This window comes from Pongo abelii, chromosome X (assembly GCF_028885655.2).
Source record: "Pongo abelii isolate AG06213 chromosome X, NHGRI_mPonAbe1-v2.0_pri, whole genome shotgun sequence".
In the NCBI taxonomy this organism is placed as follows: Eukaryota; Metazoa; Chordata; class Mammalia; order Primates; family Hominidae; genus Pongo; species Pongo abelii.
In genome coordinates, this window is record NC_072008.2 from 141,976,995 (window position 1) to 142,003,198 (window position 26,204).

Sequence of the window (26,204 nt, forward strand, 5' to 3'; positions counted from 1 at the left end):
ATGCAGGCTTCTCCACTTCAAACGAGTCAACTAACTCCACCTGAAGAACTTCATGCTGCTGCCTATGTGTTTACAAATGATGGGCAGGTAAGATAACTCTTTCTATTTCTGCCCTAATTGTGACATTCTTCGTGTAATTATTTTCTCATTGGAAAGATGAATATAAACTATATGTGTTAATTCTCTTGATTTAAAAGATAAAATATGACACAGGAGATCTTATGTGAACATAAAATGGGAACTTTTTGATCCAAGAGTGGATTAGTTGTACTAGGAACTGATTTATTTTATTTTATTTATATCTTTTTTTTTTTTTTTTTTTTGAGATGGAGTTTCACTCTTGTTGCCCAGGCTGGAGTGCAATGGCACGATCTCAGCTCACCGCAACCTCCACTTCCTGGTTCACGTGATTCTCCTGCCTTAGCCTTCTGAGTAGCTGGGATTACAGGCATGTGCCACCACACCCAGCTTATTTTTTGTATTTTTAGTAGAGCCAGGGTTTCTCCATGTTGGTCAGGCTGCTCTCGAACTCCCGACCTCAGGTGATCCGCCCACCTCGCCTCCCAAAGTGCTGGGATTACAGGCATGAGCCACCGCACCCGGCCGAACTGATGTTTTTAATTATCACATTTAATGCTCATAGTTGTTCTGCAGATGTGTATTACTATCTACCCTTTAATAAGAAATCAAGGCTGACAGTGGTCAAATGGCTTGCCCCACGTGACACATGATAGGAGATAGAACCAGGGTTTGAATGCATGTCTTTCTGACTCCAGAGTCTATATTCTTTCCCACTCCCCACAATAACTCCTTTAATATCGAGATTGCAGTCTACAGTCTCTCTTTCTGTTATCCAAGTCACTAGTGCTCTGTCTAAAAAAATGACTAAGTATTCCTCGTGGAATATGAAGCACTAGGTGATGTTGCCATGATTGGATTGTCCTGATGGACATCTTAATGTGAGTTTTGTGTTGTGTATGAGAGAGACATACTAACTTCACCATTAAAACATGAAGACAAAGGGAATTGCATCTGCACTCGTGGAAAAGACCATTGGTATAAGGACGCAATTAGGCAATAATCTCTTCTGTAACAAAACCAGACTAAAGTTATTCCACCACATTCCCAAAACTCCTCAATTAATTAGGCTTTTCCTTAATTTTCTGTGCCTTTATTTTCTCTTTTTTAACAATAGTCATAAGAATCACACCTCACTCATAGGGATTGGCCAAGGATTGAGTTAATACATGTAAAGCATTTAGAACAGTACCTGGAGGGTAGTAAATGTTCAGTAAAAATGTTTTCACACATTCTCCACTCCGCTTTTATAGGAAATGAAAATGGTTTGGAAAATTTTTTAATCAAAATTATATATTTGAATATAATTTTCATTAAATATGCTCCTGCATATTTAATGCAAGAGCATATTCTTTATTTCTTCAACTTTTATTTTAAGTCCTGGGGTACATGTGCAGGATGTGCAGGTTTATTACATAGGTAAACGTGTGGCATGGTGGCTTACTGCGCCTATGAACCCATCACCTTGGTATTAAGCCCAGCACCCAGTAGCTATTTTTCCTGGTGCATTCCCTCCCCCAACTCCTCCCCCGACAGGCCCAGTGTGTGTTGCCCTGCGCGACGTGTCCATGTGTTCTCATCATTCAGCTCCCACTTATAACTGAGAATATGTGCTGTTTGGTGTTCTTTTCTTGCGTTAGTTTGCTGATGATAACGGCTTCTAGCTCCATCCATGTTTCTGCAAAGGACATGATCTCATTCCTTTTTTTTTTTTTTTTTTTTTTTGAGACGGAGTCTGGCTCTGTCGCCCAGGCTGGAGTGCAGTGGAGCGATCTCGGCTCACTGCAAGCTCCGCCTCCCAGGCTCACGCCATTCTCCTGCCTCAGCCTCCCGAGTAGCTGGTACTACAAGCGCCTGCCACCATGCCAGGCTAATTTTTTTTGTATTTTTAGTAGAGACGGGGTTTCACCGTGTTAGCCAGGATGGTCTCGATCTCCTGACCTCGTGATCCGCCCACCTCGGCCTCCCAAAGTGCTGGGATTACAGGCATGAGCCACCGCACCCGGCTGATCTCATTCCTTTTTATGGCTGCATAGTATTCCGTGGTGTATATGTACTACATTTTCTTTATCCAGTCTATCATTGATGGGCATTTGAGTTGATTCCACATCTTTGCTATTATGAATAGTGCTGCAATGAACATACACGTGCATGTATCTTTATAATAGAATGATTTATATTTCTCTGGGTATATACCCAGTAATGGGATTGCTGGATCAAATGATATTTCTGCCTCTAGATCTTTCAGGAATCACCACACTGTCATCCACATGGTTGAAGTAATTTACACTCCCACCAACAGTGTAAAAGCAGTCCTTTTTCTCCACAGCCTTGCCAACATCTGTAGTTTTTTGACGTTGTAGTAATCGCTGGCATGAGATGTTATCTCATTGTGGTTTCGAGTTGCATTTCTCTAATGATCAGTGATGTTGAGCTTTTTTTCATATTTTTGTTGCCCGCGTGAATATCTTCTTTTGAGACGTGTCTGTTCATGTCCTTTGCCCACTTTTTAATGGGGTTGTTTGGTTTTCTTTTGTAAATTTGTTTAAGTTTCTTGTAGAGTCTGGATAGTAGACCTTTTTCAGATGGACAGATTGCAAAAGTTTTCTCCCATTCTGTAGGCTGTCTATTCACTCTGATGATAGTTTATTTTGCTATGCATATGCTCTTTGGTTTAATTAGATCCCATTTGTCAACTTTTGCTTTTGTTGCCATGGCTTTTGGCATTTTTGTCATGAAATCTTTGCCGGTGCCTATGTCCTGAATAGTATTGCCTATATTTTTTTTCTAGGGTTTGTGTAGTTTTGTGTTTTACATTTAAGTCTTCAATCCATCTTGAGTAAATTTTTGTATAAGGTGTAAGGAAGGAGCCCAGTTTCAAATTTTGCATACAGCTAGCCAGTTCTCCCGGCACCATTAATTAAATAGGGAATCCTGTCCCCATTGCTTGTTTTTGTCAGGTTTGTCAAAAATCAGATGGTTATCACTGTGTGATCTTATTTCTGAGTTCTCTATTCTGTTCCATTGGTCCATGTATCTGTTTTTCTACCAGCACCGTGCTGCTTTGGTTACTGTAGCCCCGTAGTATAGTTTGAAGTTAGGTAGCGTGATGCCTCCAGCTTTGTTCTTATTGCTTAGGATTGTCTTGGCTATTCTGGCTCTTTTTTCGTTCCATATGAATTTTAAAATAGCTCCTTCTAACTTGGTGAAGAATATCAATGATAGTTTAATGGAAATAGCATTGAATTTCTAAATTACTTTGGGCAGTATGGCCATTTTCACAATATTGATTCTTCCTATCCATGAGCATGGAATGTTTTTCCATTCATTTATTTACTCTCTGATTTCCTTGAACAGTGGTTTGTAGTTCTCTCTGAAGAGGTTTTTCACTTCCTTTGTTAGCCGTATTCCTAGGTAATTTATTATTTTTGTAGGAATTGTGAATGGGAGTTCATTCATGATTTGTCTCTGTGCTTGCCTGTTTTTGGTGTAGAGGAATGCTAGCAATTTTTGCACATGGATTTAGTATCCTGAAACTTTGCTGAAATCGCTTATCAGCTTAAGAAGCTTTTGCGCTGAGACAATGGGATTTTCTAGATATAGGGTCATGTCATCTGCAAACAAAGGTAATTTGACTTCCTGTCTCCCTTTTTGAATACTCTTATTTGTCTTGCCCGATTCCCCTGGACAGAACGTGTAATACTATGTTGAATAGGAGAGGTGAGGGAGGGCATCCTTGTTTTGTGCCAGTTTCAAGGGTAATGCTTCCAGGTTTTTCCCATTCAGTATATTGGCTGTGGGTTTGTCATATATGGCTCTTATTATTTTGAGGTATGTTCCTTCAATACCTGGTTTATTGAGAGCTTTTAATATAAAGGGATGTTGAATTTTATCAAAGGCCTTTTCTACATCTATTGAGATAAGCATGTGGTTTTTGTCTTTAGTTCTGTTTATGTGATGAATTACATTCATTGATTGGCCTATTCTGAAACGACCTTGCATCCCGGGGATGAAGCCAACTTGATCATGGGGGATAAGCTTTTTGATGTGCTGCTGGATTCAGTTTTCCAGTATTTTATTGAGGATTTTGCATCGATATTCATCAGGAATACTGGCCTGAAGTTTTTTTTTTTGTATCTCTGCCAGGTTTTGGTATCAGGGTGATGCTGGTCTCATAAAATGAGTTAGGTAGGAGTCCCTCCTTTTTAATTTTTTGGAATAGTTTCAGTAGTAATATTACCAGCTCTTCTTGGTACCTCAGGTAGGCAGGAACATATTCTTGGGTTATCCTTTGATGAAAACAGCTTTTAGTTAACATACATACTATACCCTTCATTTTCATGTTTTATCTACCACTAACATTGTAAAGCACACCCTACCCCTATCTGATTCCAAGATCAACATATTGGAATCTCCACAAGGTTGGAGGTGGGAAAATTTACCTTTTCAATCTATCCTACCCTTCATTATCTATATGTATCATCTAATAAAGTATTAATCAGTATTTGTTAATAAGTAACTTTAAAGCACTAAAAGAGGCCGGGTGTGGTGGCTCGTGCCTGTAATCCCAGCACTTTGGGAGGCCGAGAAAGGAGGATCAGGAGGTCAGGAGATCGAGACCATCCTGGCTAACACGGTGAAACCCCGTCTCTACTAAAAATACAAAATATTAGCCGGGCATGGTGGCGGGTGCCTGTAGTCCCGGGAGGCTGAGGCAGTAGAATGGTGTGACCCGGGGAAGCAGAGCTTGCAGTGAGCCGAGATCGTGCAACTGGAATCCAGCCTGGGAGACAGAGTGAGACTCCATCTAAAAAAAAAAAAAAAAAGCACTAAAAGATAAAAAAGGTATTTCTTTTTTTTTTTTCTCCCCTAACAAGGGCTGAGACAAAATGATGTGTACTTCATGAGAGAGATAACCATATGTTTATTCCTTTGGATGATGAAAGCCACTCATTCCCCAAGCATTCTGATTTATCATGACTGTACCATGTTTGACTTTGGATAACACCTTGTATTTTACCTTCCCTTGTTTCACTGAGACTAGATTAAAATTAGCTTGCCTTTTCTGAGAGCATCGTGTGTGTTCAGGGATGAGAAATCTTTGACCTGTGACTAAAACTTACATTAGTGATATAAATGCATGGCTGTGTATGCATATAAAGACTGTGACTTTGCAATGGTTGGATTTGTCTTTAATGGAATATGTTCACTGATGTTTTTCAGCAAATGAGGAGTGATGAAGTAAATTTACTTGCAACGGGGCATCAAAGCAAAAAGAAACATTCCAGAAAATCCAAGAGACACTCTTCATCTAAGAGAAGGAAGAGTATGTCCCTGTGGTTAGACAAACAGGAAGGTGAGGGGCAATCCAATCTTTGGGCCTCAACCATGTCAAAGGACATTTGTAGTCATGTCCTTGAGGGATGAACAGATATGAGCACATTTGCAAGTGGAAGGGCAAGGTTCTAATTAGGTGCAACAATTTGGAGTTGCTGCAAGCGTTAGATGAATGAAGCAGGTTCCTGAGGCAGGAGGAGATGGTGGGCTCAACAAGAGGATGGGTCTCCTCACTTTCTGCCTGTCCTCACATTCCGCTCTAACCCAGTGCGGTCTGGCTTCTTAGTGTACTCCAATGAAACTACTATCATCAAGGTCACCAGTGTTTGCTGCACTTTGGCATTAATGTCTCAGCAGCATGCGACACAGTTGTTTAATCCCTCCTGCACGGAAAGCTTCTTGGGTCCCCAGACACCTGGATTTCTTACCCTGTTACTAGAGACTCATTTTCCTTCTCTTTTCTGTTTTTCTCCTCTCCCTTCCCACCTCTAAATATTTAGGAGCCCCAAAGCTTGATCCTAGACTCTCTTCTCTTCAATATACTATCTTTTTAGGCGATGCCATGCTGTCTTAGAATTTTAAATGATTCACACTGCAAGAACTCTCACCATTATACTTCTACACTACAACTTGCTCCTGAAATCCAGACTCAAATACAACTACACTCTCAGTATCTTTACTGGCTGTCTAATAGGCATGTAAAATTCAACTGACTCTACATGCTCAAATTTCTGACCTCCCTCTCTCCAAAAATACTCTACTTTTAGCTTTCACCATTTCAATTAAAGATACTGTCCATTAGGTGAAACATCCACAAAGGTGTAACAACCAGCTGTTCACAGGTATGGGGGATTGAGGAATCCTGGTTTTTACAGTTTGCAGCCATCCATAGAGCAGATAATCCCACCATGGCCTAGTTCAAGCTGTCAACGTAAGGTCACGGAACCAGATTCAGGAAGAGTTGGCAGCACTCAGCTCTCATGGTTGGTTGCCTAACACCTCCTGAACACTCCTGGTGTACTTTTACTTAGTAGTTCAAGTCAAAATACTTAAAGTCACTTATGAGTTATCTTATGATTCTTTTATTACTCTCTCATTTCCCATCTCTTAGCAAGTCCAGCAGTAGATGCCCAGCATAAATTCTGCGTCCAACCATTTCTCTCTATGCCTCCAGTGCACACTGCCGTGATCTCTCTCCAGGCTAGTACAATGCCTTCTTAGCTCTGTGTTGCTAATCTTCGCTCATCTATCACATACTCTCTAACCCTGTGGCTAGATAATTATGTCAGCACGTAAATCACATCATGCCATGTCCCTCCTGAAAACCCATCCTCATCTCTCCTAAGCTCTCAGAACAGACCCTGAACCGGCTTTGGTCTGCGAGCCTCTGCACGGCCTGGCTTCTGTCACCCTCTCCTAACACGGGTCCCATCCATTTCCTCCTGGCTCTCTCTGCCTCTGTCCTTCACCTCTGTAGTGGCCGGTCCATCTCCACTCCATTCCCTACCCTTGGCTTCACTGCAGCCTGGAACTCTCCCTCTGCCTCTGCACAGGAGGCTATGCTTCTTTCTCCAAGCCCTGCCCAATGGCACTTCTTCAGAAGCCTCTGCCAAACCAGCTGCAGCCCCGGGGGCTCCCTCTGCTGCTGTCTCCCACAGGCCTGTGGACTGCTTTTCCAACACCAGCCCAATGCTGCTTGTTTCATTTGCTCATTGTGCATGTACTGTCTGACTGCCCCATGAGGATGTGAGCTCCGCAAGGGCAGGGAACGTTGCTCTCTGGGCTGTTTACTGCTGATCCCCGGGTCCTGGCATGCTGCCTGCCACAGATGATGAATAAATAAAAGAGGCTTCAGACCTGGAGTGAAAAGAAAGTCACTTTTTCTAGATGAAAGGGAAGGATCTGTAGAATCATATAAAAATACAGATGTGTGATGATGGAGTGGAGATTAGAGTGTTCAACTCCAATAGCCACGTCTATTGTCTCAGAGTATTTGGGGTAGAAAGGAGGCAGGTTAAGGAGGGCTCACTTAGTCTGGCTTCCTGCTGTGCACAGCGTGGCATTTATAGGTGAACTATACAAATAATATCGAATGAGAATTGTCTAAAGGGCAGCAAGATGATACAAAATGAAGAATACAAAAACCTGTGAATGTTTATTCTGCTGTCGTGCTTCTTTACTGCATGTATTCATTATGCCAAGAGGTAAAAAGGTAGTTTTATTGTATTATCTGACCTGATCTCTGTCGCAAGATCTGAGATTTCCACGTGGTAAATCCTTCTGTTTCATGAAATAAATAGTTCTTTAGAACCTGATTAATACATAGCTGTCCCTCTGGGGGAGGATGGGACAAAACACACCTATGTTGCAGCTCAACCTCTTCATTTGGTTTCCAGCTGCTAGCGTCACTCACAATGTCCATGAAGAGAAGGTAAAAAAATGGCCAATCCGCACACAATAATGTCATTGCAACTGTTCCACCAGTGCTTATTAGTATGGCAGCAGCTGGTATTTCATCCATGAGTACCAGGGAGCAGTGTAAATTTGCTCACTTGTTATACTGTCCTACGAGGATTCCACTATGCACTATATATGCATAGTGTCATGAGGGAAGAAGGTAATTTTGTTGTATTATCTTTTCTGGCCTCAATTTTAGGGTTCTCAGATTGCTACCTGATGTATCCTCCTTCTTTATGAGATAATTTCCTAAATACTGAGCATCAGTGGGGTATGCCTGTGCCATTGACGTAATGCACTTACCTCACAGCTCAACCACTTACTTTGGTTTCCAGATGCTGCAGTCACTCACAACATTCGTGAAGAGAGGATAAATAATGGCCAACCAGCACCTGATAACGTCTTGTCAACTGCTCCACCATGGCCTAGTAATATGGCAGCAGCAGGAATTTCATCCATGAATATGAGAGATCTGTGTATGTCTGCTTATTAATTGTGCTGTCCTACTTGGTTTCCATAAGCATGCATATTTTCATGAATTATAGAAGGTGGTTTTGTTGTATATTCTTTCCTAGCCTCAATTTGAGGGGTATCAGATGGCAACCTGGCATATCCTCCCCTGCTTTTTTAGATAATTTCCTAGAAATTGAACACAGAGGAATATACCTGTGGGGTTGACATAATGCACTTACCTCACAGCTCACCTCTTCACTTGGTTTCCACATGCTACTGTCAATCACAGTGTCCATGAGGAGGGGATGGAAAATGGTCAACCCCAACGAGATAATGTCGTGTCAAATGTTCTATCAGGGCTTATTAATATGACAGGAGCTGGTATTCCAGCGATGAGTACCAGGGATCTGTGTATGTTTGTTTATTAGTTGTAGTGTCCTCCTTGGTTTCCATATGTATGCGTAATGTCATGAAGGGAAGAAGGTGGCTTTGTTGAATTATCTTTCCTGACCTCAACTTGAGTGGACTCAAATCATTATATGATGTATTCTCCTGCCTTATGGGATAATTTCCTAGAAACTGAGCATCAGTGGGTTATACTGGTGAGATTGTCATAATGCACATACCTCACAACTCAAACTGTTCCTTCGGTTTCCAGATGCTACCATCACTCACAATATCCGTGAAGAGAGGATGGAAAATGGCCAATCTCGAACTGATAAAGTCTTGTCAACTGTTCCACCATGGCTTGTTCATATGGCTGCAGCTGGTATTCCATCCATGAGTACCAGGGATCTGCGTATGTCTGCTAATTAGTTGTACTGTCATACTTGTTTTCCATAAGCATGCATATTTTCATGAAAGGTAGAAGTCACTTTTGTTGCATATACCTTCCTAGTCTCAATTTGAGGGGTCTCAGATGGCCACCTGGCATATCCTCCCCTGATTTCCTAGATAATTTCCTAGAAACTGAGCATCAGCGGGATATACCTGTTCGGCTGACATAGTGGACTTACCTCCCAGTTCAAACTCTTCGTTTGTTTTCCAGATTCAACTGTTGCTCACACTATCTGTGAAGAGAAGATAAAAAATGAAAAAATGGCACCAGATAAATTCTTGTCTACTATTACAGCGGGGCTTATGAATTTCACAGGGGCTGGTATTCCACCCCTGAGTACCAGGGATCAGTGTGTGTTTACTAGTTGTACTGACCTACTTGTTTTTCGTACACATGCAGTGTCATGCAGGGAAGAAGGTGGTTTTCTTTTATTATCTTTTCTGGCCTAAAATTCAGGGGTCTCAAATCACCACCTTATATGTCCTCCTGGTTTATGGGATAATTTCCTAGAAACTGAGCATCAGAGGGATATACCTGTGGCACTGACATAATGCACTTACCTCACAGCTTGAACTCTTCATTTGGTTTCCAGATTCTACCGTCACTCACAATATCCGTGAAGAGAGAATGGAAAATGGCCAACCTCAACCTGATAACGTCTTGTCAACTGGTCCCACAGGGCTTATTAGTATGGCAGCAACTCCTATTCCAGCCATGAGTGCCAGAGATCTCTGTATGTCCACTTATAAATTGTACTGTCCTACTTGGTTTTCATATGCATACATAGTGCCATGAAGGGACTAAGGTGGTTTTGTTGTGTTATTGCTTCTGGCCTAAATCTGAGGGGTCTCACATCACCACCTGATATATCCTACTGCTTTATGAAATAATTTCATAGAAACTGAGCACCAGAGGGATATACTTGTGAGTTGGCATAATGCACTTACCTCACAGCTCAACCTCTTCCTTTGGTTTCCAGATGCTACAGTCACTCACAATGTCTGTGAACAGAAGATGGAAAATGTCCAACCAGCACCTGATAACGTGTTGTTGACTCTTCGACCACGGCGTATTAATATGACAGACACTGGTATTTCACCCATGAGTACCAGGGATCCATGTAAGTTTGTTTATTTGTATTGCTGTCCTACTTGGTTTCCATATGCATGCATAGTGTCAAAAAGCATACAAGGTGGTTTTGTTGTATTGTTTTTCCTGGCCTCAGTTTCAGGGGTCTCGTATGGCAACCTGGTATAGCCTCCTGTTTATGAGATAATTTCCTAGAAACTGAGCATCAGAGGGATATACCTGTGGGGTTACCATAATACACTTACTTAACAGCTCAGCCTCTTCATTTGGTTTCCAGATGCTATCATCACTTACAATGTCCCTGAGGAGAAGATGGAAAAGGGCCAACCCCAACCTGATAACATCTTGTCAACTGCTTCAACAGGGCTTATTAATGTGGCAGGAGCTGGTACTCCAGCCATCAGCACCAATGGCCTGTGTATGTTTGCTTGTTAATTGGATTATTCTGCTTGGTTTCCATATAAGTGAATATTGTCATGAAGGGGAGATGGAGGTTTTGTTGTATCATCTATCTTGAGCTCAATTTGAGGGGTCTCAGATCGCCGCCTGTCATGTCCTCCTGCTTTATGCAATAATTTCTTAGAAGCTGAGCATCATAGGGATATACCTGTGGGGCTGACATAATGCACATCCTCACAGCTCAACCTCTTCATTTGTTTTCCAGATTCCACCGTCACTCACAATGTCTGTGAAGAGAAGATGGAAAATGACCAACCACAACCTAATAACATATTGTCAACTGTTCAACCAGTGGTTATTTATTTGACAGCAGCTGGCATTCCCGGCATGAGTACCAGGGATCAGTGTATGTTTGTTTACTAATTGTAGTGTCCTAGTTGGTTTCCATATGAATGCACAGTGTCATAAAGGGAAGGAGGTTGTTTTATTGGATTCTCTTTCATGAGGTCAATTTGAGGTGTCTCAGATCATCACCTGCTGTATCCTCCTGCTTTATGAGTTAATTTCCTAGACCCTGAGCATCAGAGGGATATACCTGTAGGGCTGACATAATACACTTAGCTCAGAGCTCAAGCTTTTCATTTGGTTTCCAGATGCTACCGTCACTCACAATGTCTGTGAAGAGAGAGTGGTAAATAACCAACCACTACCTAGTAACGCCTTGTCAACTGTTCTACCAGGGCTTACTTATTTGGCAACAGCTGATATGCCAGCCATGAGTACCAGGGATCAGCGTAAGTTTGTTTACTAGTTGTGGTGTCCTAGTTGGTTTCCATATGCATGCATATTGTCATCAAGGGAAGAAGACGGTATTGTTGTATTATGTTTTCTGGCCTCAATTTTAGGGTTTTCGATTGCTCCCTGGTATATCCTAGTTCCTTAGGAGATAAATTCCTAGATAGTGAGCATCAGAGGGGGTATTCCTGTGGGATTGACATACTGCACTTACCTCACAGCTCATCAACTACATTTGGTTTCCAGATGCTACCATCATTCACAATCTGCGTGAAGAGAAGAAAGATAACAGCCAACCAGCCCCTGATAACGTCTTGTCAGCTGTTACACCAGGGCTTATTAACTTGGCAGGAGCTGGTATTCCACCCATGAGTACCAGGGATCAGTGTATGTTTGTTTACTAGTTGTACTATCCTACTTGGTTTCCATATGAATGCAGTATCATAAATGGAAGAATGTGGTTTTATTGTATTGTCTTTCGTGAGCTGAATTTGTGGGGTCTCAGATCGCTGCCTGGTATATCCTCCTGCTTTATGTGACAAATTCCTAGAAATTGAGCATCAGAGGGATATATACATGTGTGCTTGGCATAATTCACTTAACTCACAGCTCGACCTGTTTATTTGGTTTCTAGATGCTACTGTCAATCACCATGTCCATGAAGCAAGGATGGAAAATGGCCAACGAAAACAGGATAACATCTTGTCAAATGTTCTATCTGGGCTTATTAATATGGCAGGACCTAGTATTCCAGCAATGAGTTCCAGGGATCTGTGTATGTGTGTTTTTTAGTTACATCCTCCTTGATTTCCATATGCATGCATAGTGTCATGAAAGGAAGAAGGTTGTTTTGTGAATTATCTTTCCTGGCCTCAATTTGAGGGGCCTCAGATCATCATATGATGTATTATCCTGCTTTATGGGATAATTTTCTAAAAACTCATCATCAGTCGGATATATCGGTAGGGTTGACATAATGCACGTACCTCACAACTTGACCTCTCCCTTTGGTTTCCAGATGCTACCATTACTCACAGTGTTCGTGAAGAGAAGATGGAAAGTGGCAAACCCCAAACTGATAAGGTCATATCAAATGTTGCACCACGGCTTGGTCATATGGCTGCAGGTGGTATTCCATCCATGAGTACCAAGGATCTGTGTATGTCTATTAATTAGTTGTACTGTCATACTTGGTTTACATATGCATGCATATTTTCATGAAGGGTAGATGTGGTTTTGTAGTATATTCTTTCCTAACCTCAATTTGAGGGATCTCAGTTGTCCACATGGCATATCCTCCCCTGCTTTCTTAGATAATTTCCTAGAAACTGGGCATCAGCGGGATATATCTGTAGGGCTGACATAATGCACTTACCTCACAGATCAACCTCTTCATGTGGTTTCCAGATTTTACCATCACTCACAACGACTGTGAAGAAAAGATTAAAAATTAGCAAAAAGCACATGATACATTATTGTCAACTGTTACAGCAGGGCTTATGAGTTTCACAGGGGCTGGTATTCCACCCCTGAGTACCCGGAATCAGTGTATGTTTGTTTAATAGTTGTACTGTCCTACTTGACTTCCATACACATGCAGTGTCATGCAGGGAAGAAGGTGGTTTTTTTGCATTATCGTTTCTGGACTAAATTTGAGGGGTCTCAGATCACCACCTGATATAGCCTCCTGTGTTATGGAACAATTTCCTAGAAACTGAGCATCAGAGGGATATACCTGTGGCACTGACATAATGCACTTACCTCACAGCTTGAACTCTTCATTTGGTTTCCAGATTCTACCGTCACTCACAATATCCGTGAAGAGAGAATGGAAAATGGCCAACCTCAACCTGATAACGTCTTGTCAACTGGTCCCACAGGGCTTATTAGTATGGCAGCAACTCCTATTCCAGCCATGAGTGCCAGAGATCTCTGTATGTCCACTTATAAATTGTACTGTCCTACTTGGTTTTCATATGCATACATAGTGCCATGAAGGGACTAAGGTGGTTTTGTTGTGTTATTGTTTCTGGCCTAAATCTGAGGGGTCTCACATCACCACCTGATATATCCTACTGCTTTATGAAATAATTTCATAGAAACTGAGCACCAGAGGGATATACTTGTGAGTTGGCATAATGCACTTACCTCACAGCTCAACTTCTTCCTTTGGTTTCCAGATGCTACAGTCACTCACAATGTCTGTGAACAGAAGATGGAAAATGTCCAACCAGCACCTGATAACGTGTTGTTGACTCTTCGACCACGGCGTATTAATATGACAGACACTGGTATTTCACCCATGAGTACCAGGGATCCATGTAAGTTTGTTTATTTGTATTACTGTCCTACTTGGTTTCCATATGCATGCATAGTGTCAAAAAGCATACAAGGTGGTTTTGTTGTATTGTCTTTCCTGGCCTCAATTTCAGGGGTCTCGTATGGCAACCTGGTATAGCCTCCTGTTTATGAGATAATTTCCTAGAAACTGAGCATCAGAAGGATATACCTGTGGGGTTACCATAATACACTTACCTAACAGCTCAGCCTCTTCATTTGGTTTCCAGATGCTATCATCACTTACAATGTCCCTGAGGAGAAGATGGAAAAGGGCCAACCCCAACCTGATAACATCTTGTCAACTGCTTCAACAGGGCTTATTAATGTGGCAGGAGCTGGTACTCCAGCCATCAGCACTAATGGCCTGTGTATGTTTGCTTGTTAATTGGATTATCCTGCTTGGTTTCCATATACGTGCATATTGTCATGAAGGGGAGATGGAGGTTTTGTTGTATCATCTATCTTGAGCTCAATTTGAGGTGTCTCAGATCATCACCTGCTGTATCCTCCTGCTTTATGAGTTAATTTCCTAGACCCTGAGCATCAGAGGGATATACCTGTAGGGCTGACATAATACACTTAGGTCAGAGCTCAAGCTTTTCATTTGGTTTCCAGATGCTACCGTCACTCACAATGTCTGTGAAGAGAGAGTGGTAAATAACCAACCACTACCTAGTAACGCCTTGTCAACTGTTCTACCAGGGCTTACTTATTTGGCAACAGCTGATATGCCAGCCATGAGTACCAGGGATCAGCGTAAGTTTGTTTACTAGTTGTGGTGTCCTAGTTGGTTTCCATATGCATGCATATTGTCATCAAGGGAAGAAGACGGTATTGTTGTATTATGTTTTCTGGCCTCAATTTTAGGGTTTTCGATTGCTCCCTGGTATATCTTAGTTCCTTAGGAGATAAATTCCTAGATAGTGAGCATCAGAGGGGGTATTCCTGTGGGATTGACATACTGCACTTACCTCACAGCTCATCAACTACATTTGGTTTCCAGATGCTACCATCATTCACAATCTGCGTGAAGAGAAGAAAGATAACAGCCAACCAGCCCCTGATAACGTCTTGTCAGCTGTTACACCAGGGCTTATTAACTTGGCAGGAGCTGGTATTCCACCCATGAGTACCAGGGATCAGTGTATGTTTGTTTACTAGTTGTACTATCCTACTTGGTTTCCATATGAATGCAGTATCATAAATGGAAGAATGTGGTTTTATTGTACTGTCTTTCGTGAGCTGAATTTGTGGGGTCTCAGATCGCTACCTGGTATATCCTCCTGCTTTATGTGATAAATTCCTAGAAATTGAGCATCAGAGGGATATATACATGTGTGCTTGGCATAATTCACTTAACTCACAGCTCGACCTGTTTATTTGGTTTCTAGATGCTACTGTCAATCACCATGTCCATGAAGCAAGGATGGAAAATGGCCAACGAAAACAGGATAACGTCTTGTCAAATGTTCTATCTGGGCTTATTAATATGGCAGGACCTAGTATTCCAGCAATGAGTTCCAGGGATCTGTGTATGTGTGTTTTTTAGTTACACCATCCTCCTTGATTTCCATATGCATGCATAGTGTCATGAAAGGAAGAAGGTTGTTTTGTGAATTATCTTTCCTGGCCTCAATTTGAGGGGCCTCAGATCATCATATGATGTATTATCCTGCTTTATGGGATAATTTTCTAAAAACTCATCATCAGTGGGATATATCGGGGGGGTTGACATAATGCACGTACCTCACAGCTTGACCTCTCCCTTTGGTTTCCAGATGCTACCATTACTCACAGTGTTCGTGAAGAGAAGATGGAAAGTGGCAAACCCCAAACTGATAAGGTCATATCAAATGTTGCACCACGGCTTGGTCATATGGCTGCAGGTGGTATTCCATCCATGAGTACCAAGGATCTGTGTATGTCTATTAATTAGTTGTACTGTCATACTTGGTTTACATATGCATGCATATTTTCATGAAGGGTAGATGTGGTTTTGTAGTATATTCTTTCCTAACCTCAATTTGAGGGATCTCAGTTGTCCACATGGCATATCCTCCCCTGCTTTCTTAGATAATTTCCTAGAAACTGGGCATCAGCGGGATATATCTGTAGGGCTGACATAATGCACTTACCTCACAGATCAACCTCTTCATGTGGTTACCAGATTTTACCATCACTCACAACGACTGTGAAGAAAAGATTAAAAATTAGCAAAAAGCACCTGATACATTATTGTCAACTGTTACAGCAGGGCTTACGAATTTCACAGGGGCTGGTATTCCACCCCTGAGTACCCGGGATCAGTGTATGTTTGTTTAATAGTTGTACTGTCTTACTTGACTTCCATACACATGCAGTGTCATGCAGGGAAGAAGGTGGTTTTTTTGCATTATCGTTTCTGGACTAAATTTGAGGGGTCTCAGATCACCACCTGATATAGCCTCCTGTGTTATGGAACAATTTCCTAAAAACTGAGCATCAGAGGGATATACCTGTGGCACTGACATAATGCACTTACCTCACATCTTGAACTCTTCATTTGGTTTCCAGATTCTACCGTCACTCACAATATCCGTGAAGAGAGAATGGAAAATGGCCAACCTCAACCTGATAACGTCTTGTCAACTGGTCCCACAGGGCTTACTAGTATGGCAGCAACTCCTATTCCAGCCATGAGTGCCAGAGATCTCTGTATGTCCACTTATAAATTGTACTGTCCTACTTGGTTTACATATGCATACATAGTGCCATGAAGGGACTAAGGTGGTTTTGTTGTGTTATTGTTTCTGGCCTAAATCTGAGGGGTCTCACATCACCACCTGATATATCCTACTGCTTTATGAAATAATTTCATAGAAACTGAGCACCAGAGGGATATACTTGTGAGTTGGCATAATGCACTTACCTTACAGCTCAACCTCTTCCGTTGGTTTCCAGATGCTACAGTCACTCACAATGTCTGTGAACAGAAGATGGAAAATGTCCAACCAGCACCTGATAACGTGTTGTTGACTCTTCGACCACGGCGTATTAATATGACAGACACTGGTATTTCACCCATGAGTACCAGGGATCCATGTAAGTTTGTTTATTTGTATTACTGTCCTACTTGGTTTCCATATGCATGCATAGTGTCAAAAAGCATACAAGGTGGTTTTGTTGTATTGTCTTTCCTGGCCTCAATTTCAGGGGTCTCGTATGGCAACCTGGTATAGCCTCCTGTTTATGAGATAATTTCCTAGAAACTGAGCATCAGAGGGATATACCTGTGGGGTTACCATAATACACTTACTTAACAGCTCAGCCTCTTCATTTGGTTTCCAGATGCTATCATCACTTACAATGTCCCTGAGGAGAAGATGGAAAAGGGCCAACCCCAACCTGATAACATCTTGTCAACTGCTTCAACAGGGCTTATTAATGTGGCAGGAGCTGGTACTCCAGCCGTCAGCACCAATGGCCTGTGTATGTTTGCTTGTTAATTGGATTATCCTGCTTGGTTTCCATATACGTGCATATTGTCATGAAGGGGAGATGGAGGTTTTGTTGTATCATCTATCTTGAGCTCAATTTGAGGTGTCTCAGATCATCACCTGCTGTATCCTCCTGCTTTATGAGTTAATTTCCTAGACCCTGAGCATCAGAGGGATATACCTGTAGGGCTGACATAATACACTTAGGTCAGAGCTCAAGCTTTTCATTTGGTTTCCAGATGCTACCGTCACTCACAATGTCTGTGAAGAGAGAGTGGTAAATAACCAACCACTACCTAGTAACGCCTTGTCAACTGTTCTACCAGGGCTTACTTATTTGGCAACAGCTGATATGCCAGCCATGAGTACCAGGGATCAGCGTAAGTTTGTTTACTAGTTGTGGTGTCCTAGTTGGTTTCCATATGCATGCATATTGTCATCAAGGGAAGAAGACGGTATTGTTGTATTATGTTTTCTGGCCTCAATTTTAGGGTTTTCGATTGCTCCCTGGTATATCTTAGCTCCTTAGGAGATAAATTCCTAGATAGTGAGCATCAGAGGGGGTATTCCTGTGGGATTGACATACTGCACTTACCTCACAGCTCATCAACTACATTTGGTTTCCAGATGCTACCATCATTCACAATCTGCGTGAAGAGAAGAAAGATAACAGCCAACCAGCCCCTGATAACGTCTTGTCAGCTGTTACACCAGGGCTTATTAACTTGGCAGGAGCTGGTATTCCACCCATGAGTACCAGGGATCAGTGTATGTTTGTTTACTAGTTGTACTATCCTACTTGGTTTCCATATGAATGCAGTATCATAAATGGAAGAATGTGGTTTTATTGTACTGTCTTTCGTGAGCTGAATTTGTGGGGTCTCAGAACGCTACCTGGTATATCCTCCTGCTTTATGTGATAAATTCCTAGAAATTGAGCATCAGAGGGATATATACATGTGTGCTTGGCATAATTCACTTAACTCACAGCTCGACCTGTTTATTTGGTTTCTAGATGCTACTGTCAATCACCATGTCCATGAAGCAAGGATGGAAAATGGCCAACGAAAACAGGATAACGTCTTGTCAAATGTTCTATCTGGGCTTATTAATATGGCAGGACCTAGTATTCCAGCAATGAGTTCCAGGGATCTGTGTATGTGTGTTTTTTAGTTACACCATCCTCCTTGATTTCCATATGCATGCATAGTGTCATGAAAGGAAGAAGGTTGTTTTGTGAATTATCTTTCCTGGCCTCAATTTGAGGGGCCTCAGATCATCATATGATGTATTATCCTGCTTTATGGGATAATTTTCTAAAAACTCATCATCAGTGGGATATATCGGGGGGGTTGACATAATGCACGTACCTCACAGCTTGACCTCTCCCTTTGGTTTCCAGATGCTACCATTACTCACAGTGTTCGTGAAGAGAAGATGGAAAGTGGCAAACCCCAAACTGATAAGGTCATATCAAATGTTGCACCACGGCTTGGTCATATGGCTGCAGGTGGTATTCCATCCATGAGTACCAAGGATCTGTGTATGTCTATTAATTAGTTGTACTGTCATACTTGGTTTACATATGCATGCATATTTTCATGAAGGGTAGATGTGGTTTTGTAGTATATTCTTTCCTAACCTCAATTTGAGGGATCTCAGTTGTCCACATGGCATATCCTCCCCTGCTTTCTTAGATAATTTCCTAGAAACTGGGCATCAGCGGGATATATCTGTAGGGCTGACATAATGCACTTACCTCACAGATCAACCTCTTCATGTGGTTTCCAGATTTTACCATCACTCACAACGACTGTGAAGAAAAGATTAAAAATTAGCAAAAAGCACCTGATACATTATTGTCAACTGTTACAGCAGGGCTTACGAATTTCACAGGGGCTGGTATTCCACCCCTGAGTACCCGGAATCAGTGTATGTTTGTTTAATAGTTGTATTGTCCTACTTGACTTCCATACACATGCAGTGTCATGCAGGGAAGAAGGTGGTTTTTTTGCATTATCGTTTCTGGACTAAATCTGAGGGGTCTCAGATCACCACCTGATATAGCCTCCTGTGTTATGGAACAATTCCTAGAAACTGAGCATCAGAGGGATATACCTGTGGCACTGACATAATGCACTTACCTCACAGCTTGAACTCTTCATTTGGTTTCCAGATTCTACCGTCACTCACAATATCCGTGAAGAGAGAATGGAAAATGGCCAACCTCAACCTGATAACGTCTTGTCAACTGGTCCCACAGGGCTTACTAGTATGGCAGCAACTCCTATTCCAGCCATGAGTGCCAGAGATCTCTGTATGTCTACTTATAAATTGTACTGTCCTACTTGGTTTTCATATGCATACATAGTGCCATGAAGGGACTAAGGTGGTTTTGTTGTGTTATTGTTTCTGGCCTAAATCTGAGGGGTCTCACATCACCACCTGATATATCCTACTGCTTTATGAAATAATTTCATAGAAACTGATCACCAGAGGGATATACTTGTGAGTTGGCATAATGCACTTACCTCACAGCTCAACCTCTTCCGTTGGTTTCCAGATGCTACAGTCACTCACAATGTCTGTGAACAGAAGATGGAAAATGTCCAACCAGCACCTGATAACGTGTTGTTGACTCTTCGACCACGGCGTATTAATATGACAGACACTGGTATTTCACCCATGAGTACCAGGGATCCATGTAAGTTTGTTTATTTGTATTACTGTCCTACTTGGTTTCCATATGCATGCATAGTGTCAAAAAGCATACAAGGTGGTTTTGTTGTATTGTCTTTCCTGGCCTCAATTTCAGGGGTCTCGTATGGCAACCTGGTATAGCCTCCTGTTTATGAGATAATTTCCTAGAAACTGAGCATCAGAGGGATATACCTGTGGGGTTACCATAATACACTTACTTAACAGCTCAGCCTCTTCATTTGGTTTCCAGATGCTATCATCACTTACAATGTCCCTGAGGAGAAGATGGAAAAGGGCCAACCCCAACCTGATAACATCTTGTCAACTGCTTCAACAGGGCTTATTAATGTGGCAGGAGCTGGTACTCCAGCCATCAGCACTAATGGCCTGTGTATGTTTGCTTGTTAATTGGATTATCCTGCTTGGTTTCCATATACGTGCATATTGTCATGAAGGGGAGATGGAGGTTTTGTTGTATCATCTATCTTGAGCTCAATTTGAGGTGTCTCAGATCATCACCTGCTGTATCCTCCTGCTTTATGAGTTAATTTCCTAGACCCTGAGCATCAGAGGGATATACCTGTAGGGCTGACGTAATACACTTAGGTCAGAGCTCAAGCTTTTCATTTGGTTTCCAGATGCTACCGTCACTCACAATGTCTGTGAAGAGAGAGTGGTAAATAACCAACCACTACCTAGTAACGCCTTGTCAACTGTTCTACCAGGGCTTACTTATTTGGCAACAGCTGATATGCCAGCCATGAGTACCAGGGATCAGCGTAAGTTTGTTTACTAGTTGTGGTGTCCTAGTTGGTTTCCATATGCATGCATATTGTCATCAAGGGAAGAAGACGGTATTGTTGTATTATGTTTTCTGGCCTCAATTTTAGGGTTTTCGATTGCTCCCTGGTATATCTTAGCTCCTTAGGAGATAAATTCCTAGATAGTGAGCATCAGAGGGGGTATTCCTGTGGGATTGACATACTGCACTTACCTCACAGCTCATCAACTACATTTGGTTTCCAGATGCTACCATCATTCACAATCTGCGTGAAGAGAAGAAAGATAACAGCCAACCAGCCCCTGATAACGTCTTGTCAGCTGTTACACCAGGGCTTATTAACTTGGCAGGAGCTGGTATTCCACCCATGAGTACCAGGGATCAGTGTATGTTTGTTTGCTAGTTGTACTATCCTACTTGGTTTCCATATGAATGCAGTATCATAAATGGAAGAATGTGGTTTTATTGTATTGTCTTTCGTGAGCTGAATTTGTGGGGTCTCAGATCGCTGCCTGGTATATCCTCCTGCTTTATGTGACAAATTCCTAGAAATTGAGCATCAGAGGGATATATACATGTGTGCTTGGCATAATTCACTTAACTCACAGCTCGACCTGTTTATTTGGTTTCTAGATGCTACTGTCAATCACCATGTCCATGAAGCAAGGATGGAAAATGGCCAACGAAAACAGGATAACATCTTGTCAAATGTTCTATCTGGGCTTATTAATATGGCAGGACCTAGTATTCCAGCAATGAGTTCCAGGGATCTGTGTATGTGTGTTTTTTAGTTACACCATCCTCCTTGATTTCCATATGCATGCATAGTGTCATGAAAGGAAGAAGGTTGTTTTGTGAATTATCTTTCCTGGCCTCAATTTGAGGGGCCTCAGATCATCATATGATGTATTATCCTGCTTTATGGGATAATTTTCTAAAAACTCATCATCAGTGGGATATATCGGGGGGGTTGACATAATGCACGTACCTCACATCTTGACCTCTCCCTTTGGTTTCCAGATGCTACCATTACTCACAGTGTTCGTGAAGAGAAGATGGAAAGTGGCAAACCCCAAACTGATAAGGTCATATCAAATGTTGCACCACGGCTTGGTCATATGGCTGCAGGTGGTATTCCATCCATGAGTACCAAGGATCTGTGTATGTCTATTAATTAGTTGTACTGTCATACTTGGTTTACATATGCATGCATATTTTCATGAAGGGTAGATGTGGTTTTGTAGTATATTCTTTCCTAACCTCAATTTGAGGGATCTCAGTTGTCCACATGGCATATCCTCCCCTGCTTTCTTAGATAATTTCCTAGAAACTGGGCATCAGCGGGATATATCTGTAGGGCTGACATAATGCACTTACCTCACAGATCAACCTCTTCATGTGGTTTCCAGATTTTACCATCACTCACAACGACTGTGAAGAAAAGATTAAAAATTAGCAAAAAGCACCTGATACATTATTGTCAACTGTTACAGCAGGGCTTACGAATTTCACAGGGGCTGGTATTCCACCCCTGAGTACCCGGGATCAGTGTATGTTTGTTTAATAGTTGTACTGTCTTACTTGACTTCCATACACATGCAGTGTCATGCAGGGAAGAAGGTGGTTTTTTTGCATTATCGTTTCTGGACTAAATTTGAGGGGTCTCAGATCACCACCTGATATAGCCTCCTGTGTTGTGGAACAATTTCCTAGAAACTGAACATCAGAGGGATATACCAGTGGTGGTGACATAATACACTTACCTCACATCTTGACCTCTTTATTTGGTTTCCAGATGCTACCGTCACTCAAAATGTCCATGAAGAGAGGATGGAAAATAACCAACCACAACCTAGTTATGACTTGTCAACTGTTCTACCAGGACTTGCTTATTTGACAGCAGCTGGTATTCCAGCCATGAGTACCAGGGATCAGTGTATGTTTGCTTATTCAGTTGTACTTTCCTACTTGGTTTTCATATGCTTGCCTAGTGTCATGAATAGGAGAAGGTAGTTTTGTTGTATTATCTTTCATCAGTTCAATTTGAGTGTTCTCAGATCGCATATCCTCTCCGGCTTTATGATATACTTTTCTAGAAGCCGAGCATCAGGAGGCTATCCCTGTGGGGTTGACATAATGCACTTAACTCAAAACTTAACCTCTTTATTTCTGTTCCAGTTGCTACTGTCACTCACAATGTCCATGAAGAGAAGATTAAAAATGGCCAAGCAGCATCCAATAATGTCTTCTCGACTGTTCCACCAGCACTTATTAATATGGCAGCAACTGGTGTTTCATCCATGAGTACCAGGGATCAGTGTAAGTTTGTTCACTTGTTGTACTGTCATACTTGGTTTCCATATGCGTGCATAGTGTCATGAGGGAAGAATGTAGTTTTGTTGTATTATCTTTTCAGGCCTCAATTTTAGGTTCTCAGATTGCTACCTGGTATATCCTCCTTCTTAATGAGATAATTTCCTAGATACTGAGCATCAGAGGGATATGCCTGTGCGGTTGACATAATGCACTTACCTCACAGCCCAACCTCTTCTTTTGGTTTCTAGATGCTGCAGTCACTCACAACATCCGTGAAGAGAAGATAAATAATAGCCAACCAGCACCTGGTAACATCTTGTCAACTGCTCCTCCATGGCTTCGTCATATGGCAGCAGCTGGAATTTCATCCATGATTACCAGGGATCTGTGTATGTCTGCTTATTATTTGTGCTGTCCTACTTGGTTTCCCTAAGCAGGCATATTTTCATGAATGGTAGAAGGTAATTTTGTTGTATATTCTTTCCTAGCCTCAGTTTGAGGGGTATCATATGTCCACCTGGCATATCCTTGCCTTCTTTCATTGATAACTTCCTAGAAACTGAGCATCTGAGAGATATACCTATGGGGTTGACATAATGCACTTACCTCACTGCTCAATCTCTTCATTTGGTTTCCAAATGCAACCGTCACTCACCATGTCCGTGGAGAAAAGATAAAAAACGGCCAACCAGCATCTCATAACTTCTTGTTAACCCCTCCATCAGAGCTTAGTAATATAGCAGGAGCTAACATTCCAGCCATGAGTACCAGGGATCTGTGTATGTTTTCTTATAAGTTGTACTTTCCTACTTGATTTCCATATGCATGCATACTGTCATCAAGGGAAGAAGGTGGTTTTGCTGTATTACTTTTGCTTGCCTCAATTTCAGGGTCTCTGATTGCCACCTGATATATCCTCCTGCTTTATGGGATAATGTCCTAGAAACTGAGCATCAGCAGGATATCCCTGTGGGGTTGTCATTATTCACTTACCTCACAGGTCGACCTCTTCATTTTGTTTCCAGATGTCACCGCCACTCACAATGTCCATGAGGAGAAGATGACAAATGGCCAACAAACATCTGATAACTCCTTGTCAACAGTTCCACCACGTTGTATTAATCTGTCAGGAGCTGGTATTTCATCCAGGAGTACCAGGGATCTGTGTATGTTTGCGTATTGGTTGTACTGTTCTACTTGGTTTCCATATGCATGCATAGTGTCCTGCAGGGAAGAAGGTGGTTTTGTTATATTATCTTACTTGAACTTAGTTTGAGGGGTCTTGGATCGCCACCTGGTGTATCCTCTTGCTTCATGAGATAACTGCCTAGAAACTGGGCATCAGAGGGATATACTGTGGGGGTGACATAATGCACTTATCTCACAGCTCAACTTTTTCATTTGGATTTCAGATGCTACTGTCATTCACGACATCCAGGAGGAGGAGATGGAAAATGGTCAAACCCCTCCTGATGGCTTCCTGTCAAATTCTGATTCACCAGAGCTTATAAATATGACAGGACATCATATGCCACCCAATGCATTGGATTCTTTCTCTTACGACTTCACAAGTCTCAGCAAAGATGAGCTGCTTTACAAACCTGATAGTAATGAATTTATGGTAGGCACCAAAAACTACAGTGTCTCTGCAGGTGACCCACCAGTTACAGCAATGTCTTCAGTGGAAACTGTGCCAAATACACCACAAATATCTCCTGCCATGGCAAAGAAAATTAATGATGATATAAAATATCAATTAATGAAAGAAGTTCGAAGGTTTGGGCAAAGTAAGTACTGCAAGAATGTCTATCAATGAAAGCATGAGAAGTGTCTCATTCTATGATTTAGAACAGAATTGAGCTGCCTCTTGAGCTCCTTGTTTGGCTGAATTGGATCTGTATATAATTTAGCATGGCTTTAATTTCACTGAAAATTGCTAATATGTCTGCTTAAGTGTTTTGTTTTCCTTTGTTAGTGTTCACAATAGTTTCCTTAGTAATATACAGATGTTGTGATTTAAGCATTCAAAACACAAACACTATGTAACATTGTAGCCCATGAAAAATGTATACTGTGGTAGGGGATGCACTAAGATTGAGGTATATTTCATTTTCGTAATTGTAGAAATACTAATTTTTAAAATATCTTCAGATTATGAAAGAATTTTCATTTTGCTTGAAGAAGTACAAGGATCTATGAAAGTCAAGAGACAATTTGTTGAATTTACCATCAAGGAAGCAGCAAGGTGAGTGCAAAAAGGAACTCTGCTATTGTTTTAAGCTCTTGCGCCCAATTTGGGACAGGGGCAGGAACAAATCATGGTTTGTGAATAGATCACAAATCATGGTTTGTTCCTCCTAATCCCTGGCCCTCAATCATAGTTCATGCTATTTCCACAGGCATTTAGGTTGATACTATCTTATTCTAACACTTTCTTCCAATACCATGGAGCCTTCCAAATTTATCAAAATCTGGGAGTGTACGTGGGCCCTCAGTTGACTCACTTTGTATTTTTCTAGTTTGTATCTTTCAGTGAGGATGCATTTTCTATTTGCATGTAGATGGTAAACTATATTTTGTATCCACTCTACCTCTTACATCTCATAGATCCTGTAGGTATCCTCTGGTGAATGGAATACCTCTTTAATTTCAGGTTTAAAAAAGTTGTCTTAATTCAGCAACTCGAGAAGGCGCTTAAAGAAATAGATTCCCACTGCCATCTCAGAAAAGTTAAGCACATGAGAAAAAAATAATTGTGTTAGTGCAAAGACCAAGGAGAAACAAGGACATATGCTGTAGGATGGAACAGGTTATTGCTGAAGCTCCCTATAATCCTGAAGTGAAGAGAATTCCCTTCCAGAAGCTACGAAAAAGGGAGCTGTTTAAATTTAATAAATCTCTGTTAGTAAAAGCTGCACTTTTCTTGTTTGTTGGTTTCTTCTTCCACCTGAGGAGGGATATGAGTTAATAACTCACCAAGATATTTAGTATTACAGTCCTGGTTTCTGCAGCAGCTCACATTGCTGTAGCTGGTACTTAATAACTGCCTTCTTTCACTGCCCATTTCTCATTCTCTTTGCCCTGAGATAGTATGTCAGCCGGTCATGGTGCTTGGCCTCGCAGGATGACTCAAACCTTCATTACT

At 41.6% G+C, this 26,204-nt stretch overlaps 1 protein-coding gene across 1 annotated transcript; it reads left to right on the forward strand.

Annotated features, from left to right (window-relative positions):
• On the forward strand, positions 1–25,975 carry SAGE1 (sarcoma antigen 1). Its single transcript, XM_063721115.1, is given in 40 exon segments — positions 1–87; positions 5,302–5,434; positions 8,208–8,300; positions 8,984–9,124; positions 9,756–9,896; positions 10,143–10,283; positions 10,530–10,670; positions 10,917–11,057; positions 11,305–11,445; positions 11,693–11,833; positions 12,081–12,221; positions 12,465–12,605; positions 13,240–13,380; positions 13,627–13,767; positions 14,014–14,154; positions 14,402–14,542; positions 14,790–14,930; positions 15,565–15,705; positions 16,340–16,480; positions 16,727–16,867; positions 17,114–17,283; positions 17,450–17,642; positions 17,890–18,030; positions 18,278–18,418; positions 18,665–18,805; positions 19,054–19,194; positions 19,439–19,579; positions 19,826–19,966; positions 20,213–20,382; positions 20,549–20,741; positions 20,989–21,129; positions 21,377–21,517; positions 21,764–21,904; positions 22,539–22,679; positions 22,922–23,062; positions 23,308–23,448; positions 24,085–24,225; positions 24,472–24,846; positions 25,211–25,304; positions 25,713–25,975. Coding segments are annotated over 40 exon segments (5,838 nt in total). The 3' UTR covers positions 25,813–25,975.
• The last annotated feature ends 229 nt before the right edge of the window (positions 25,976–26,204 follow it).